This window comes from Henckelia pumila, chromosome 2 (genome assembly GCF_033568475.1).
Source record: "Henckelia pumila isolate YLH828 chromosome 2, ASM3356847v2, whole genome shotgun sequence".
Classification (NCBI taxonomy): domain Eukaryota; kingdom Viridiplantae; phylum Streptophyta; class Magnoliopsida; order Lamiales; family Gesneriaceae; genus Henckelia; species Henckelia pumila.
The window spans coordinates 115737837-115758728 of record NC_133121.1 but is presented as its reverse complement, the minus strand read 5'-3'; the positions used below and the strand labels follow the sequence as shown (position 1 = coordinate 115758728).

The 20892-nt window shown below is 32.6% G+C and overlaps 3 protein-coding genes across 9 annotated transcripts; 2 read left to right on the top strand and 1 right to left on the bottom strand.

The window, feature by feature from the left end:
- The first annotated feature begins 3093 nt into the window (after positions 1-3093).
- Positions 3094-6528, top strand: LOC140882498 (homeobox protein knotted-1-like 6). 2 transcript variants are annotated; one of them, XM_073288548.1, is made up of 5 exons: positions 3094-3363; positions 3504-3629; positions 3773-3890; positions 5942-6150; positions 6273-6528. In XM_073288548.1, the coding sequence occupies exons 1-5, from the start codon at positions 3151-3153 to the stop codon at positions 6414-6416; spliced, it is 810 nt and encodes a 269-aa protein (XP_073144649.1). In that variant the 5' UTR covers positions 3094-3150; the 3' UTR covers positions 6417-6528. The 2 variants fall into 2 exon arrangements, with proteins under 2 accessions (XP_073144649.1, XP_073144648.1); XM_073288547.1 differs by having other exon boundaries at positions 3504-3641.
- Positions 6529-9095: 2567 nt separating this feature from the next.
- LOC140879493 (formin-like protein 4) lies at positions 9096-11547 on the top strand. The gene is made up of 2 exons (XM_073283223.1): positions 9096-10095; positions 10200-11547. Exons 1-2 carry the CDS (start codon positions 9386-9388, stop codon positions 11521-11523), a joined length of 2034 nt encoding a protein of 677 aa, XP_073139324.1. The 5' UTR covers positions 9096-9385; the 3' UTR covers positions 11524-11547.
- A 155-nt stretch (positions 11548-11702) lies between these two features.
- LOC140879494 (protein WVD2-like 7) lies at positions 11703-17856 on the bottom strand. 6 transcript variants are annotated; one of them, XM_073283228.1, is made up of 11 exons: positions 17689-17856; positions 17495-17565; positions 16205-16942; positions 15727-16125; positions 15545-15609; positions 14830-14904; positions 13825-13921; positions 13655-13726; positions 13479-13586; positions 12477-12581; positions 11703-12093 (listed from the first exon to the last, which is right to left on the bottom strand). In XM_073283228.1, the coding sequence occupies exons 3-10, from the start codon at positions 16940-16942 to the stop codon at positions 12540-12542; spliced, it is 1596 nt and encodes a 531-aa protein (XP_073139329.1). In that variant the 5' UTR covers positions 17495-17565; positions 17689-17856; the 3' UTR covers positions 11703-12093; positions 12477-12539. The 6 variants fall into 6 exon arrangements, with proteins under 6 accessions (XP_073139329.1, XP_073139327.1, XP_073139325.1 ...); XM_073283226.1 differs by lacking the exon at positions 12477-12581 and having other exon boundaries at positions 17477-17565; XM_073283224.1 differs by lacking the exon at positions 12477-12581.
- Positions 17857-20892: the final 3036 nt, after the last annotated feature.

Sequence of the window (20892 nt, the reverse complement as noted above, 5' to 3'; positions counted from 1 at the left end):
AAAATTAAAAATTAAAATATTATGCAATTTTTCATTACGTAATATTTTGATTAAGCCTGAAATTTAAATTTTTGAAAATCCTCCATAATCAAAATATGCTTAATATAGAATAATTGATTTAATATAATTTTAAAAATTATGATTTTTTAAAACTATTTTTTCCTATTTTTGTTCTGAAAATTTTTATTTCCGAATCTTATGTTGGATTTTATTTTAAATATTTATTTTTTATTTTTAAATTTTTTTTAAAAGCAAATATTATAAAAAAGAATGCTGAAATTAGGGAATAATGTAAATAATTTTGTGTAATTTTAATTGGATATATATATATATATATGCAAATATTATGGAATGTTTACTTTATATTAATATTGTGATTTAATTTAGTAATTAAAATCTGAAATTTTTTCTATTTTTTACGTGTTTAGAAATAATTAGTGATTTTTTTATAGTTTTTATTTTATTTACAAATTACATATATAGACCAAGATTACGTAAATATACATAAATATTGTTTGAAAAAAAAATATTGTAAATATATGTATATGTATATGTATATAAAAGATGCAAAGATTATGGAAGTTTTAATTTATATATATGTATATATAAATATGCAAAGATTATGCAATTTTTAATTAAGTTAATATTGCAATTTAAGTATGGAATTTTTTATTTCCGTTTTTGGCAATATAGTTTTGGCTGGAATTTGCTAAAAATGGCAAAAACTCGGTTATTATATATATATAGATATAGATTATGAAAAAGAAAAAGAAAAGGGACATGATTCTCTCAGTCATTTTAAAATCACAACTCAGAAATATTCTGAAATTTATTCAAATGGAAAAAAATGATAGATTCGCTTGTTTTTTTAAAATTATTTTTATAATTTTATTTTTTCATAAATTTCTACTTTTTATATTTTTCTCTATTTAAAATTTAAAACTTTATTTTTTTGATATATATATATGATTATTTGATTTTGAATTTTGTTAAAACTATAATTTTAGTAGTATTGTTTGAGCTTATTTTGATTTTTTTGTTTAATATATATATATATATATATATATATATATATATGTTGTTGTTAGATTTTAAATTTTGCTAAATGTGTGTGTGTGTATATATATATATACATATTTAGATTCTTTACAGACTTTAAAGTATATCAATTATTATAATATATATTATTATTTTATATAATATAATAGTATTTCGGTCCAATCGTTCGATTGAGCCAGTTGGACAGATCAGACTATTTTTTTAAAATTTATTGATCGATTCGATTGTCGGTGCTTTCTGAATCCGGAGCTCTCTTGACCGACAAGACATTTTTTTTTCTTTTGCAATAACCGGTATTTTTTGCCCCAAAAATGAGTCTTTTTTTTATTAATAAACCTGAATCCGAGACAGACTGTCCCGGATTCAGCAGATGTCAGACTGACATCTCTTCTAAATCCGGGACAGACTGTCCCGGAATGGCATAGTTTGATAAAAATTTTAAAAATGCATTATTTTAATTAATATTTATTTATTTTATATTAATTTAATAAAAAACCCCTTACTTCTTACCTCCATCCAACAGTCCAACTTGTGTCTTTTTTTCTTTAATTATTCGTACTATATATAACTTGCTTTATTTTATTTTTATTGGACTTATTTAACTAAATAACCCTTGTTTGACCATGATTTAGAAATATAACATTCTCAATTTTTTTCTTTGTTCTGTTTTTGCATTTCCTTTGTATTTGAAGGTCATTTTGCAAATTTTTTTTGAAGGAAGGTCATAAATCAAAAAATTTCGTTGACCAAGGTCATTTTTCAAACTCTCTCTTGCTTTATTTGATTAAGGAAAAATTGTTTTTTTAGTCTTGTATGTTTGTCACTTTGCGATTTTGGTCCTCTATATTTTCAAATTTTAGTTTTAGTCCGCTATCTTTAATTTTTTTGCCAATTTTAGTCCTTTTTCTGATGTGGCACTAATTCAGTGCTGATGTGAAGATGGCGTGTATAGTGTCACGTAAGCATTTTCGAATAAAGAGGACTGAAATTGCAAAAAATCAAAACATGTATGACTAAAACTGAAATATGAAAACATGAAGGACCAAAATCGCAAAGTGGCAAACATAAATGACCAAAATTGCAGTTTTTCCTTTGATTAATTCCAAAAGTTAGTTTTTAAAATAAGATATCATGAAAATTGAAAGGTTTTTTGAAAACTGAAAGGTTACAAACTATATATATATATATATATATATATATATATATATATATAGACTTGAGCCCCCGCACCCTAGGGTGCGGGAAATCCGTGCACACACGTACTCAAAACAATTTTGATTGACTTGAAATTTTAACGGTAGGATCGTTTCAAAAATACGAATCCAACGATATATCATATGCTACAAATTTCAATCTCGATGAGCGAAATCGTGAAGATGACCGAAAATAGGGTTAAATGTGCAGTTTTTGTTCATAAGATCCCTATATTACCAATGAAAAAGTTATAGAATAATACTTGAAAATCAGTTGATTGATTCACCACGACTAGCTAAGAGAATGGAACGATAAATAATAAATTAAAATTTTAGAATACGACGGCATCATTGAAATAAAATGGTGCGTGTATTTATTTAAATTTTTTTAAGAAGATAAAATTGGCATTTTTTTTTAATAAGAATAGAAATGAAAGGAAAATAAAACATGTAAATAATTAGATGCCATCAACTCACAAAAATTCGAATGTATGTAATGTTTATGTAATGTCATATATCGGTTGGCTAGCTATACTATATAGCTAGTAAATGAAAACATTTATTTCTCTTTTTTTTTTTAGAAAAAAAATCATCAAACTTCGATCAATATATAGTGCATATTATATATAGTTTGATTAATATAATTAAATATTTTATTTGGTGAAGAAAGAATGAATGAAGTTGGAGTGAAGTCCTATATATTAAAACGTACAATATTTAATTCCTTTAATATAATATGTCATTGTCCAAGGCAAGATAGATCCCACAAAATAAAAACACATGCTCTCTCTATATATATATTCTAATACTCACTAAACACAAGTTTTTACGTCTTCTTCTATTCATGTATGTATTAATTGCATGTATTTGACTTAAATCTTCATTTTTCTAATTTTCAATGGCAGACGTGTTTGGATTTGATATTGATGATTACGCAGTACTACTCATGTCGTCCCCCGAAAATCTGATGATTTTTCAGCCGTACAATCGGAATATTCCTGCGTCGGAATCAACTTCTTCCAATATTTATAATGTGATGATGATCAAGGCCAAGATCTCTTCGCATCCTTGGTACCCCAAATTGCTCGATGCTTATATTGATTGCCAAAAGGTTTGATTAATTGATTTTCCAATTATATATATATAATACCATTTATTATTAATTAATTACTATATATATATTTTCTTTCATTTAATTTCTTGTTTGCGATTTTATATTATATATATGATGGTGATGATGATGATGATCAGGTGGGAGCACCCCCGGAGATAGCGTGTTTGCTAGAAGAAGAAATCCAGCGAGAGAAAAACTTATCTAAACAAGCTGTTGTTTCCATGAGCAATATCGGAGTTGATCCCGAGCTCGATCAGTTTATGGTCTCCCTTCCTGTAGCCACTTCCTAATAATTTCATTTATTTAATTAATTTAATCAAACATATATAATATTCTTGTTAAATATATTCAATCATATATATCTATCTCTTAATTAATATAATTGTTTCGTGTCAATTAATTAAAGGAAACATATTGCAATGTTTTGCTCAAGTACAAAATGGATCTGTCAAGGCCTTACGATGAAGCAACCACTTTTCTTAACAACATTGGAACCCAACTCAGCAATCTAATTATTTGTAAAGGTACGTTGTTTCATTTATTCAATATATTAAGTTATAAGTTTGATTTTCTTCTTCTTTCCATAGGAATTATATTTGAATAAATAGTACTTAATTTGTTTAATTTTGGAAGACAGTAGCTATAAGTACTGTATAATGCCATTGCCATCTCTGAAAATGGTCGACAATAATTAATTCCAAGAATATTAATTGACCGGTTGCAAGTAATTAATTAATCTTGACCTTAATTAAAAAAAAAAAATCAACCTACATGACTTGATTCATTAATTCTGAATAAAATTGTGTAGCCTAGCTCAATCGAACCCTAATTAAATTAAGAAAGAATTAAGAGATGGAGGCGGCCTATTTAATTTCTATCGTTGTGTGATTTTGATGTGGCTTTGAACAAGCCCTGTGTTGTACGTTCTCTTTCCTCTTATAAACCTTAAAAATAAAAAGTCAAGATTGTACGCTAGCTGTACGTGCATGTTTTGATCAGTTAATTATAAGTTGTACGTTGTGGGGGTGTGTACGTATTGATAAATTAAATTGCAGTATATATTTGATTCGACATCAAAGTTGTATACTGCATGTATATGTAAACCTAGCTAGCTAGCTAGCTATTTATTCCTCATCAAGTTCCAATGCATGGATATCACTTTGGCTCCATTTGATCGATCGAGCATTGGAAAGTGTTTTAAGTTTCAATGACAATTGGTGGACACTTCAATATATATTTATAATTGTCTTTCCTGGGCTGCCTGCAGAGTTTTAATTCGAATAAAAAGACATGCCCTCAAATCTCAATATTTAGCTAGCTAGCATTGAAAATTAAGAAATGATTATTTACTAATTATAATTGGTAATATATATCAACGGATATAACAAACTTATATAATTTGCTCTTGGGAATCAGCTGGATGAAACTTCCAAGAGCTAGCTAGCTAGCAAGATAAAAATTTATATACATCTCGAAATTAAATTAACAATCTGGCCGGCGATTAATGCATGATCACTTTACTAGCAGCCATTCCAATTTTCTGTCATTTGTTCCTCTGATAAGATATTTATGCATGTGTATATTTAAATAATGAGTTCAACATTAATTTGATGAGTATATATATATATATATGTGTGTGTGTGTGTGTGTGTGTGTGTGTGTACGTTAAATTGATATATATCGTGTTCATGGAGTACTTTTTTTAATGTACGTAAAAATAAGCTGGAAAGCTAGCTGCAACAATAATATATATTTGAGGCTAGCTTAATTCTCCAAGCTGGGTGTTCATGTCTCCGATCCCATATATATCTAAAGGGTACGTGGTCTGGCCACGTACATGTATATGGATCCCCGATCATGTTCCTTGTGAAGTAATTAGAATGTGATGATTTATGTTAATGTAAGAAATTAATTAGATGTTTCATTTCCTGGGATTGAATTATCAATTAAATCCTAGTCGATCCTAGCTAGCTAGAGAGCTGATCACATTATTAATTAATATATAATAAGGTGCGTTGATGCTGTCAGTGAATTTGTCCGCATCGATGGTTGACCGGACAGCTAGCTAGTGTCTGTATTTTGTTGAACATTAATTAATTAATATATATAATTTAAGGGAAGCTGGGACTGTCACTGTGGTTTGATGTCCCGTTGTGTCTCATGAATATGATTTATTTTATTTTATTTGGAACCACTGGTGAAAGTGAAACGTACTCAATTATATTTATATATATATATGATGATGTATGATGAGATGCTTGTTTTTTGACATATATATATATGTAGATATTTTGATGTAGTTTCACATGGACTCCCGGGGTTTGCGCTGCGGATCGGCCCACACATTCACATGCACACGGGGGTGGGGGGGGCATATTTTCCATGTCGTTGAATTTTGTGCCAGCTGCCAACATTATTAATTGTCACTATAGCTATAGACTAAGACAAGCTCTGGAGTTTCTCTTGTCTTGTTTGGGCCCAATATATTTATTATGGAAGCCCATACCCTTTTATTGCGTGGCCCGGCCCACCCTTGTCAATTTTTGAATTGTATGCATTGGGCATGGGCATGCAGATGATGAAGATGGTTGTTGTATATCCTCCGACGAGGTGGAATCCATGGATCTTGATATTAAGAAGGAGCTCCTGCGTAGATATGGAGGCCACATAAGTAGCTTGAAACAAGAGTTTTCCAAAAAGAAGAAGAAAGGCAAACTGCCTAAGGAAGCTACACAAACTTTGCTCCAATGGTGGAATCTTCACTTTAAATGGCCATACCCAACGGTACCAATTATCATCACTAGCTACCTAGCTATATATATACAATTAAACTTAATTTAATTATATTATATTATTATATGATGATGTTCTTAATTAATTTGGATCCGATTTATAATTAATTGCAGGAAGCAGATAAAATAAGGTTGGCCGAAACGACAGGATTAGATCAGAAGCAGATAAATAATTGGTTCATAAATAAGAGGAAGCGCCACTGGAAACCATCCGAAAACATGCACTTGACTTTAATGGATAATCTGGAGGAGGACTAGTAGTACTACTCCTGATCAAATTCACTTGGCTTCTATTGAAATTGTTTATCGACATTAATTAAATAATCTTGATATCCATCCAATATATATCGGCTCAAATAATATTTATATATATATATGTACGTATATGCTACTATACTATCAAGTGTTTATAAACTGTTTTGCAGTTTTTATAAGTTCAACCAAACACTCACTAATTAATTTTATTCCCGTCTTCCTAACATTTATGTCATTAATCTCCATATATATTACACACTAGGTAGCTAGTTTTGTTTATAGGCTTTCTTAATATTTTATGTGTTTCTTCTAGGTTGTTTAGTGTCATTTAATTTTATGCATTACCTTCATGACTAATTATTATTTCTCCAAACACGATGAATGTAGTTTATGGGCTTTCTTCGTATTATATCTGCTTTTTCTAAAGACACATTTTATGTATTAGCTTAATGACTAATTAATATTTTTTTTTTCTCCATTAATATCGAGTTTTGTTTGATCACGCAACATTTTTTTATGGAGTAATACTTAGTAAATTTGTAAGAAAAAATTATTGAGAGAACGAGAAAAATAACAAAGAAAAATGATACGATATAGAAGATAAGATAAAAAAAAATTGAGAAGTCCATACATCATTTAAAAATTAAACAAATGTGTTTATTTTCAAATTTAAATATTACATATGAATAATTAATATAAATTGTCAAAAGTTACAATACTATTGTCATTATTATTTTGTTGAGGTTAGATTTCAACCTAGCATATGGGTAATATCCCAATGATAGATCTAATGTTCCATGATTTGCCATGTCAACAATATATAATTAATTACGCCTATGTGTAAAAATACTAACTGTTGGATGCATGGTTTGGGTATTACCCATATGCTATAACTTTGTTGAGATAACTAATTTTTGTTTCGATTTCTAATTACTCCAACGTGTGTGCACGTGCATTTTTCTAGTTAATATATAGACATATATATGATAATATCATTACAAAAATGGATTATGGAAACTTGCCAATATAATAATAATTAATTATATATATATATATATATTTTCTCTTATAGTTACGGCCTAGATTTTAATGTATGTACAAATAGAGAATATTTGTATAGAAAGATTTGAATCCGCATTTGGGGCAAGCCAAAGATTCAATTATTATGAACTTATAAATGGCAACGATATCAAAAGATTAATCTTCCATAAAATGAATTTGAAGCAAAGCCCTAATACATATGTATATATATAGTTATTATGTTAAACAAACAAAAAAAAGGGCGATAAAATTAAAAAGAATTAGCTAGCTAAAGCATGCAAATGACAAGATATTCCCCGAGGCGAAGGAAAACAAGAAATTATTACATAATAAATATTGAGGCGTGGAAGAAAGTGATATTGAAATGTTTTCGCGGGGGGCAAGATATTGTATCGGATGATGAGCCGAAATCCTTGTACAATCCGATGAGAAGCAGGTATGAATGTCCATGTCTGTATCATCACCGTCAAAGGGAAGAGCACTGGCGGAGTCTCTCGGAGGTCGAAGATATCAACGACAGAGCCCAGAAATTCATCAATCGATTCAGGCGAGATCATTTGACGACTCTTCAGACTAGCCACCCTGCAGAATATCACGACTACTACTGTTGCTCCTGGGCCATTTAATTCATACATATATATATATGTTTTGATTTAAAAATTTTTCTATACTGCATGTTAAGTTATATGTGCTTATGTTACCTAAACATTAATTTGATAACATGTTAGGTAAACTACTTTTTTTTTTTTCTTTTAAAAAAAGAAAGATAAAAATTCATTCATTCTTTGCAGTTCATTTAAATATCTAATGTTAGCTAGTGACATATATCCTATACTGGAAGGATAAAAAAATATTGGTGTATTCATATATAATTGCAAATTTAACTTGTATAAGTCTCATGTATTATCCGATATTACAAGTATATATATATATATATATATATATATGAAAAGCTTTCATTAATGATAATTTTCAGAAAATATATATGCATTTGTATTTTCCGATAATCACTGAATTAGATTAACACTAGCTATCAAGTTACTTTTTAATCCTAAACTTTGAGGTCAACACGTTGGATATATGTATATATATATATATATATATGTAAATGGATATTTGTTTTGTCCCCTGTTAGGAGGTCGTCTACTTCGGAATTAGAACGACCTGATCACTCATCTAAGTAATTAATTAAAATAGGAAATTTATTAATTATGAGGACTGAGCTTACGCCTACTTAGCTTAATAATTTCTTGATTGCTGTCATTAACCTTGTGTGTTTGGTACGTAATAATAATGATGATGTACAATTAAGCTACACTTGGACCTTTTCCACACGTACTTACAAGGAAGATATGACTGTTTCATGGCAAATGATGTAATTAAATTTGCTTAATTAATTAATATGTACGTTATTTTGATGCGGCCTTCCTTCTGACTTTCTCACATAATTAGTTAGTACATGCAAGCAAGTGTTTAATTTCATGGATTAATATATATATATAATTTTAGTTAAGCTGTCAAACACGGACAAAGAGACATACTAATTCAAAATTTTAATTAGCCGCTGCAAATTAAACTTGAATCATAAGCAAGGAAAGGAAGGTGAAATATCCCAAACAATTACGACAAGGAGATATTGCATGCGCGTCATATTACATCATGTATCTATGTTGAATTATTCAAATAGTAGTTAATTTTAAAACATTTCTAGCTCATTAACTTGAAAGCTCCCTTAATATATCTTATTTTGCCAAACTCTGGCTTTGATGCCATGCCCATAGTCGCAGAGTGATTGGTGAGACATGGATAACAACACATACTTCACCACTTGATCAATACTATACAGCATACGATATCTCAGTTGAATGTATGTTTTATAGAACATACATACCAAAGCAACCAACTCAACTCGGAGCAAATTAATCAACTTCATGGCCGCAAAATTCCAAACATCCGCAACTGTTTGTTTCTTCTTCATGCAAATCGTTTTCAACATTCCTCGGTCCTTTGCTCAATCAGCTTCTCCTCAAAACATTCAGACTTTCTATCCCTCTTCTACGGTACCGTTCAATCCGATTCCACCATCACTGCCACCACCCAAGCCAGGAAAAAGGTCTACGAAGGCCGCCGCTGTGGGGAAAGCCATTGGTGTGACAGCTGTCAGCACTCTTGTCTTATCAGGGCTGATTTTCTTTCTGCTGCTAAGGCACTCACGGCGGCGGAACCAGATAAAAAATTCTGCAGCACCCCTCAAGCATAAGAGTGAGAATTTTATGCACTTCCATGGGAAAGTTAAGGCAGTGATTGTTGATGAAAACGGTCTGGATGTGTTGTATTGGAAGAAGTTGGAAGAGGGAGAAAACAACAACGATTTCAAGAAACAGTATTCGAAAGATGAGAAAAAAGAAGAAAAGACCGTGTCAGCTGATGAAAAATGGAAGTATGAGCCGCCAAACATTCAAGAACTTCCTTTGCTTAGACGAATGTCTGCAACTTCTCAAAGTCCTATGTCTACAAGAGAGATTGAATCCGTTCAGATGTCAACACCACCACAATCCTCTGTTTCGAGGGCAGTTGAAAAAGAAAGCAGCCCAGCACCACCACCGCTGCCATACGGCAATATGGAAAAGGGTTCTTTAAGGTAACGCTTCATTGCTAATCTTGAAAAATGTTTTTCAAACATCGTTAGGAAAAAAGTATTTGCCTTATCATTAATCTGTACGTTTTCGATTGATCTGAATCCAGGTTTGATGGTGATATAATGGAAGCACTCTTTGGATATGTTGCCGTGAACCGGAAATTTCCCAATGAAGCGAACATGCCAGCAAGTCCAAAAGGGGATAAATCAAGTCCTCCATCTCAGGTTCTCATCCTCGACTCCAGAAGATCTCAGCACATAGCTGCTGTGGTTAATTCTCTCGGTATCACACCAAAGGAGATTATCAACGCCCTGCTAAAGGGGAAAGGCCTAACTATTGACGTACTAGAAAAGTTAAGGAGCATAGCACCAACTAGTGAAGAAGAATCTGAAATTCTTGCATTTGATGGAGTTCCCACAAGACTTGCAGATGCTGAATCTTTCCTCTACCACATCCTCAACTCTGTTCCATCATGCTTCACCTGTTTCAATACCATGCTTTACAGGTCAAATTATGACTTGGAGATTTTACACATCAAAGAATCTTTACATTCACTTGAATCAGCTTGTGGAGAACTCAGAACTGGAGGGCTTTTCTTGAAACTCTTGGAAGCAGTGCTTAAGGCCGGGAATCGACTAAACGCAGGAGCAGCTAAAGGAAATGCTCAGGCTTTTAACCTTACTGCTCTAAGAAAGCTATCTGATGTGAAAAGCACTGATGGAAAAACAACGTTACTTCAATTCGTTGTCCAAGAAGTGGTTCGTGCAGAGGGGAGACGATGTGTGCTAAAGAGAAACCACAGCTTTAGCCGTAGTCTAAGCAGCTATTCCGGGAGCCAAAGCTATGATGGCTCTTTATCAGATGATGAAAAGGAAAAGGAATACATAATTCTTGGATTGCCAGTAATTGGAGGCTTAAGTGCTGAATTCTCAAATGTGAAGAAATCAGCAACAATAGACTACGATCATCTGCTCAAAACAAGCTCAGAATTATCCCTACGAATGAATGAAATACGGAAAATGGTGGTGAATTGTGGATCTTATGGAGGATTTGGGCGTGAAATGGAAGGTTTTCTTGATACAGCAGAACCAGAAATACGAGTACTGCAGGAAGAGCAAACGAGAGTAATGGAACTTGTGAAGAAAACTTCAGATTACTATCAAGTAGAATCCTCAAAGAACAAAGGGGCAAATCTTCTTCAACTACTTGTGATTGTCCAAGATTTTCTTGGAATGATAGACCAAGTTTGCGTTGACATAGCAAGAAACATGCAGAAGAGGACATCTACATCAACTGTTGGAGGACCAATACGATGGGGGTCGACTAGAGTCTTTCGATTCCCAAAACTGCCAAATAATTTCATGTCAGATCATTCAAAGAGCAGTTCCAGCTACTCAAGCCGTGATAATGATTCAGAAGTAAGTTTCTAAAAAAAAAGAAAAAGAAGACGGAATTTAAATTTGAAGGCTTGTTTTTCTTCTTGAAGTAGTTGGCGTTATGTCCTTGTGATGTGCGGACGTAAATAGAAGCATGCACTGAAAAACATCAAATTTCCTACTCAAACATCAAATTTCCCAAGGATATTTCATGCATGTCTGCAGCTTCTATATAATACTAGATCCATATGTGATCGGAAAATCTTACTCTGCCGAATTATACATATAACCACCTACGTATATTTGATTGTTCCAAAACATGTAAAATGCTAGATTTTCTCTCTGCAGCTATATCTACATTCTAAGCTATATTAATCTCTCTACAAGGTGCAACACAACATCAAATATTAATTATATATATTATAAAAAAAAAGAGTATGGAAATTCATCCCAGGCTTGCCGCAGCCAAGAAGCCATATTTATCCAGTGTCTCGCTTTTTCAGCATTTTACGACCCACCTCTTGAAAAGGATATCCACAAGCAATCGATTAGTCTGGTACGGATGTATCTTTACTGATTCGTGGATACCGGTAGACGATGGGTCCTTGTACTGTCAGTACTCTCCTACAAAATCATTTCAAAGATGCAAAATCTGAGTTTGTTGATAGAAGTTAAAACAGAACTAAGATGCCAAGAGCGTGCAGAAACCTTTCATGACTCAGAGTAAACCAAGCTTGAGATATGGATCTGAGCAGCAAATAAATATTTTGACACAAGCTCGATCAGACAGAATTTCACAAATTATAGGAATATGTTTGTTTCTATTTATAATTTGCTTAACTAGCACACAACTAGGACAGATGCATGTGAGTGAGTGTGTTTGCCTCTGGTTCTCGTTGGGGGATACTGTACAAGTCAGACAAGATATAGTTATAGTCTCAAAGAACACACGCAAAATTTCAAGGGCTCAAGAAAAAGGATGTCAAATACGGTTAAGTCGATACTACCTGTGGGTGGCGTGGCGGATTTTGATTGGTTAAAATCAGTGGACCCCATGGGACCCACTGATTTTAACCAAGCATGGGGTTACACGTCGCCCACAAGGTAGTACCCTGCGGGTAGCATGAACAAAACCGTCAAATACACTTCCATATCATGTCTGTCAAACTGAACTAGTTGCAGATAATGGTCATATCTGTGGGGTGTCAAAATTGGCTTAAAATGTGCTTAAAGAACAACAATTCATTATGGTGATAAACGTCCTAATGAAACAGTTGCAGAAATAAAATACAAAGTAATTTCAGATTCTAACCAGAATGGGGTTGAGTTGGAAAATTCGATGCTTGTGCCCATATGCTAACATCGATGGCCCATTTTTTCCATCCAACGTGGATAAAAAAATGGGCCATTTGATGCACCCTGCGGGCACTGCCCGAAGGGTAGCGTCGAACTATCCGAGCTCATAGTAACAGATAACATCATATTTCACCTAATTTGTAAATATGGGTCAAAAGGCAACAATGCATGATCATCTCCAGAGATAAGACTGATGCGAGTAAATTATACAACTAAAGCAAACCTAAGATTTAGTGGCATCACTAAATTTTAGCCTTGGGACAGAACATGCTATTCCAATCAACATGTAACAATTAGCAAATTTTCTCATTTAACGTAATCAGAGCTGATTTACATTATGATAACATCTGCGAACACCATATTCACAATAAGTCCGCTGTCATCGGCGAGCCCTCCCAACTGTTTTGCATATAACATCTTGTTGTATGGACTAAAATTATATCAGGTCACCATCTATGGTTTGTGCACATCAATTTAATGTCACTGGCCAATTCATCAACATTTATGAATTCCCAGAAATGAAAAAATGGTAAAATTGGACAATTACATTCCTTACGTCTAGAGGAACATTAAACCGTATGCGAGCTTGATCTTTCTACTACTTTCCACACAATATTTGGCCAGTTAGCCCTACAAGAGAAATAGAGTCACACCTTTTCTACATGTCCATTTCCTAGTCCCCTATTACAGAAGGACGGCAAAGGTGTGGCCTTGAAGCTGAGATTTTGTCTCGGCTTTCTAATTCCAAACTCTTTTTCCTCCTGTATCAGATGTGCATTGTTGAGTAGATGGAGAAACACGAATTGTTAAAAGGTCTATAAGAGCATACCCTTGATTTTGCACGAAGTCGTGCATTTTCTGCCTCTCTGGAAATTGATTTTGCTTCCAAACTCCTTATAAACTGCTTCAAGATCATAATTAGTTACACCAGTTATTTCAAACTAAAGCACAAATGATGAATGTAAAGTCATAAGACAAAGTGTAGGTTTGCTGAAGGACCTCTTTTCTTTTCTCCGATCTATCATCACCTTTCATGCCAATAGATGGTGAGATGGCAATGTTATTTTTTCTATCCAGTACAGAAATTTTATTTGACCTGCCGTTGACTTAGGATCGTCAAGATGAAAGTGAAGCAATCCTAGTTAAAAAAACATTTTAAATGACCCAGATAATCATGCAACTTACCAAAAAAAGTATTGTATTAAGAATGAGGAACAGATCACTGTTACTTTCATAATTTACATTCTCTCAACAACTTCAACAACAGAAGGTCTTAAATGGAAATCTTATTAAAAGTCACAACAACAACCTACTAAAGAAGGATTATTTTTATGTATGAATGAAAAGGTTTGACAAGTTCTCCAACATGCTGAAAAAGATGAACAGTTTCATCTAGACTTTTAAATTCCAACAACAATCCAATTCATAGCCCAAATTCTGGGGGTTATCTTGCTGACTACGTAGATGAAATTTGCATTTATTTTCTACTGGCAATATCAGCACAGCGTAGCAGACTATCGGTGGCACATATCAAGATGGATATAATAGAAGTTCACACACAAAGGAATGACCCACGTTATATCCTCCAATGCAATCATTTGATTATAATATAACCTGAAACCAAATGCGGAACTATTGTATCTAAATAATTTTGTTAAAAAATACAAATCATTTTCATGTTGAATATGGGAAAAAAAATCATATCTAGGATAAATAATACATGTGTTCAACGGATTGAGGATAAAGATTATCAAATGTACAAAGGGTAAGTACAGGTAATGTACAACTGTACCAAGTAAACAATTTCTAATTTCTAATTACCGATAACTTTTTGACCTTAAAAAGCAATATCACGCACAGAAACAACCACCACCACACTGTACCTGACCAACATATTTTAAAATTTTAGAAAAGGAACAACATTATATGTTCTTACCTCAAAAGTATATGAAAAGCAAATTTCTACCATACCTGTAGTAAAAGACGAGAGACAACAAATATTACCCTGAGGGAAAAGGCTTCAACTGCTGTCCCAATTTATTCCTTCGAGACACAGGTGTTTCTGAAACCTTCCTCGGCCTATAGAGTGGTAAATCAATTTCACGGTCACAGCTAAGATAACGAACCAATTGTAAAGGAAAACGAAATGGTTCATCCGTAGGATTAACTGGAATAGATTGCAAGTGTATCATAAACATACATTTGAGGTCAATTATTAGTTTAAGAGAGAAATTCTTAAAGGAACTGTAACAGGCACCGTCGTCTTTGCAAAACAACAAGACTTGATTACCCCAAATAAAACTTTCTTTGTCACATTCTAGATCGCCAGCTTAAACTGTGTACTACAATAGACCAATAAGGAATGCCTATCAGTTACTTCTTCAAGCGTCAAACGAGAATGGGGAAAAAATGGGGAATAATAAGAATTGTTTACAAGGGGCAATAATTATTCGTAAGGACCGGTTTCCTCGGTTGATCAAACCTCATAATGAGTTAGAAGAAAGCTATCAATCAAATCAAACAATTTGCTAAAGAGAATGTTACTTCTTTCCCTCTGTTATTTTTTAAATGAGGGGAGATTTTGCATATTACAAAACTTTTAACTTGACTCTGATTCCAAATTGGAAGCAATCACGCCACTCTGAATCTATTCATTCATCGGTTCCGCTTTCCATAAAAGAATGATTTTGTGCAGTAGATAAATGAGAAAGTAGATTACCATTTATTTTCCTCTCTAAGAGTCGGAGAAGGTGGGATCTTAGTCTCTAGTGCTGCTGGTGGTACCTGCCCGTAAATATATTACGGAAATAAGTCATTACCATAAGGACTATGGCACAAACAAAACATAATCACATAAATAAATGGCCAATAGAAGAAAGGCAATGAATAAAAGTAGGAAACCTGACGCAATGTACTAGAGTTTTCATCAGTAGGATATCCCTTTATTTGATTATGGAAACTCTTGAATGCTCGTTTAACAATGTCTTTATCTCCCATTTTCTCCATTATTAAAGACTTTCTAGTCATAGACATAACGGCCGACGAATTTGCAGGCCCCAAGCTGAGAGACATGTGCAATGATGTAGGAGCAGCTCTCTTGCTCTCTGCCTTCAGAAAGTTTTTGCTTTCTGGCAATGGTGATTTTGTAATTTTTTTTATCCCAGACTGGGATGAGGATATGGGTGTGGAAACTAATGCAGGCTTAGAAGATTTTGGTGTGGAAGCTTGCCACGGCTTAACAGCCGGTAATATGACCTTGTTTTTGCCGGTCAAATTCCTCTCCATTTTAGTCGGTATTGCCTAGACAAGCATTTTTCACAAAATCACAAAAAACTTCAAAGAATATTTATTAGATGGAGTAAAAGATACGGCATTTTACCTTGGGTATATTTCGTGGATTGATCTTAGAAGTTTCTTTCTTCAGTTCTGTTAATTGTGCAGCTCTACTTTTGGCTTTAGGTGGATGCTCATGTTCCACAATTTTTTGGGAGTCCTTTAAAGTTATATGTTCCCCAACTGTTAGGGCCTCTTCACTGAAATTAAACACAGGGTCAACTACAAGATTATTAAATTCATCCCCAGCTTCCTGGACCATGCAGTTTCGACTCCCCATTGCTGTTGCATCATCTTCATTTTCCTCCTCTGAAGTGGTCACGTCAACCAAACCATTAGGAAAGGCTCGATGACCCATGACTACAGTCGATATAATTTCATCATCTTTTGCCTCGTCAACCATGGCCTCATTGGCAAAAACGTTACTGCAGTTTCCCACCACAACTAAACCATCACCTTTGCGTGTTTCAAACTTAGCATCAATCTCAGATGAATTTTTCGGATGATCTACGATGGTTGTCTCATCTTGGCTTGTATGGACATGCTCCACTGAATTTTCCTGCTCCAATTGCTCTGCTTTCCTAGTAGCAATCTTCTTGTAGTGGGCTTCAAAGTATGCTTTCTTTTGGGCTACGGACCCAGGAGTCGATAGGGTTCCAACTTCCTCCAAGTACTTATTGGGTGAGAAAGATGACCACTTTTCCCAGGAAAGTGTATCATTCTCAAACCTACCAAAAGAAACAGACACTTCCAGCCTAGAATCAGATTTAACTGACTCCTCCATCTATTCATCAAGGCAAAGACCTCAACTTTAGACAGTTGTTTTTACACATCGAAAGAATTACAACACCTAAAATGGAAAGCACCGAGCCAGGAAATTTCGATTATGGATAATTTACAAAGAATCAACAATAAAAAGACACATGATAAACAAGAAAAAACAAACTTATTAGTCAAACGGGCCACTATTACCATTCGAAAGGAAAGGACTAAAGATCCAACCAAAGATTCACTCTTTAACTCTTCCATATAATGGCTAAATCATCGGTACATATATGCAACCAAGAATAAGAAAGACGTTCTGATGAAGACAAAAAAAAAAAAAAAAAGACAGGACATGCAACCCAATTGAAACAACACACATTATCTATGAAATCACAACTTTTCACGTACACAAGATTTTGTTTTTTTTTTCCTATTTCTTCTGTAAAGCCCTAACATGATAAGACAACCTGAACCATCAGCACAAAACATGACTGAATTTGACAAAAGAACAAATACTGTAAAACTTGGACATGATTCTCAGATCAGGGAGTACAAAAGGTAGGTCTTTTGCCTTTCAACTTTTAAACTGCGAACCCACTTCCTAAAGTGAGCAAAAAAGATGAACCATCGCAATCTTCGTGGCTGCATAGAGCGCATTCAAGAACATTTGTAAGTAACCAAAAAACAAAAACAGATTAAAAATAAAAAAGGAAATCACTTTTTTATTAGAGAGAAAGATTGCTAAAATTGATGGAAAAATATTACCTAAAGAATGATTAAGAAAAGAAGATTTGAAAGAGAGTCAATGTTGAAGCAATGATGATGGTACTGAAAAGAGAGAAGAGAGAAGAGAGAAGAGAGAAGAAAGAAGCTGGAACTGAAGGCCCACTTCAGCAAGAAACTGAAAAAATTGTGTGGCACGTGCCAGATCTTAGATATATCAATAATGGAGGGTGGGGCACGTGCGGACCTAATTGGATCAATGAAGCTGAACCAACTGATTGGATTGGAGAAGTCAAGTGAAGGTTGGTGGATATTAAAGATTATTTCTCAATTTCTTGCGAAAACTTGCTTCCAAGAATATCATAATTCACTATCATCTAAATAATGAAAAAATTGCTTTTTTTGTTTTACGTTTGTCATTTTGCGATTTCAGTCTTTTATATTTTTATATTTCAGTTGTAGTTTATTATTTTTATTTTTTTGGCAATTTTCGTCTTTTTTTCGACGTGACGTTGACGTGTCACCAATTCAGTGCTGATGTGGAGCTAACGTGCACAGTATCACGTAAACATTTTTGAATAAAAAGAACCGAAATTACCAAAAATTGAAACATGCAGGACTAAAATTAAAATATAAAAATATAGAGGATCAAAATCATAAAATAACAAACATACATAACCATATTCGCAGTTTTCTCATTAAATAAATATCCTCCAAATCCAATGCACATGCACGTGCACGTGCCATTACTAATATTATAACAGTAACATGCATGGGCCATGACCATATTCTAACAAGTATATTTTATGAACTTACTTACGAGGACTTAACATGCATCTTTGAGATTAAAGTGGCCCAGCCCCCGGGAATCCCAAGATCCTCTCCAGACAAAAATCCAAGGCCACCTAAATAGGAATCGCAATGTTATTGGATAAGGATGATCGATTGCCATGACCAATTTTGTAGGTGTATGTTAGGAATTTACATTTGTTTTATTGTTGTTGTACAACCCATGAGAAATTGCATGTGTCCTGAATATATATTTAATTATTTTTATGCATGGAAGTTATTTTTAGTATTTATATGTTAGTATGAAATTAAATTAAATATATATGAAGGGCACATATTTTATTTAAGTACATGCATTCATGAAATAAATTTTATATACGATTTAATGTTCCTAAATAATATTTCCTTGACAAAAATCCATGCAAACTTATAAAATAAATACTAAAAATCTAGCAACATTTAACCCGACAAGTGATGACGGTTGGAAATGAACGATCGATAACGAATAAGTCTAAGTATTTACTTGATGTGTTTCGGTTAAATTATATATATGAAACATTTGCATGGAAATTACCATTTTATCTCTTTCAATTTAGATCTTGATGGTTTTCAAATATATAAATGTGCAAATTGCTCAAAAATCCCCAATGCAAACATGTTTTGCTTTGCACTCCCTAGCCACTTTTTTGTACCACATTTTTTGTTAATTTGTAATATATCTTGTATGGTTTTATACCACATCTTGTATTATTTTGTACTACATTTTATGACTAGGGACTCCAAAGCAAAACATGTTTGCGTTTTGGGATTTTGCGCAAATTGCCCTATATAAATCAACATCTTTATTGATTTCATCGATCCAAGTATATAATCTAAAGTAATTGAAACGATTGAACCATTAATACATGATAACTAATGCCTCAATTTTTAATGACAAATGGGTAATATATATACAAGTACAACTGCACAAATACACATAAGTTAGTTTTTTATGTTTTTTTTAAAAAAAATAAAGTTTTAAACATCTCATATACTAAATGATTTTTAGGCTTGATCGGGTTATATTTACCTTCACTAGAAAAATGTATGTGTGTTGCACGTAACAACAATTTTATTTAATTGAGATCGAAGTTATCAAATTTCGAATGTTTAGCTTTATTAAAATCAAGTGCTATACATTTTACGGACAAATTCAAACTCCAGTCACCATAATTCAATATCTAATTAGCTACTGAAGTGGTCAAATGACCTATTTAACTTTTTTTTTGTTATATTTATCGGTTTCTGATTGACGGTATTTTTAGTGATATTATATGTTTATGCATTGAGTTGGATTTATTTTTTAGCTAACAATTTTAAAACAATAACATATGTTATATTTTTATTGAAAAACGTAAATATATCTATTTGTTACAAATTGTAGGATCAAGAGATTTGTGTTTTACTAAAAGATATAATTAGTGATAATTGAGTAACGCAAATTTTTTAGATCGTATCGCAGTTCAAACAAACACATGTTTCAATTGTTCAACCCAATGAGATAATTATTGTACCCAAACAATCACCTTATCAATAATTGTGCTTTCAATTAATATGAATCAAAACTATGAGCTTGACTCTGATATTAATTGTATAACCGAACACGTCTCACTTTACCAAAAATTTATAGTTGATGGTAACAATACGACTCAAAATTTTAAACAATACAAAATCTCAAACGTCATGTTTCGATTAATGCTCTCAGTGACTATTATTGCACCCCAGCATAAACAATTTATTTTAAATGATAATTTTACTTATATTGATTAAAAAAAACAGTAGTTTCAGAAATAATTTTTTGATTCATTAACTTGTCCAAATTTGAATTTTGTAGGAGTTGTCAAATTTGGTTATGGTGCACTAATATTTAATTTTTAATTGTTGTTAGTTCAATTGCTGACGTGATATTTGACAATTCAACAATGTTCGATCTCACTTCAACATTTTTACGTCGTGTCAGTATTTTTTTTTATTATAAATCAGTATTTTCCAGTGTCACATCCCCAATTAGACCAGAAGTAGCCGAATTAAAATTTAGCGTATCACAAATAAACTTTGTAAACTTAGTGGATCAAAGCATAATATTAAATAAGCTAGTGAACAAAAAAAAACTATTTTTTCTTTATTTAAAAGTTTTATTTAGAGATGAATTTTGATCTTCTATTGATAAAGTAAATATAAATCACGTATTATTTTTTTTCTGATAAATCATGTTAATCATTAGATAATTGTTGTATTTTGACTTGCTACACTAATTTTTTTCAGATAAATGATTATTGGATTCATTAACTTGTTCAAATTTGAGTTTTAATCCATTGAGTTGTTAAATTTGATTTTGGTGCACTAACATTTAATTTTTGACTATATATTGTTAGTCCATGACGTGATTTTTGACAATTCAATAATATTCGATCTCAA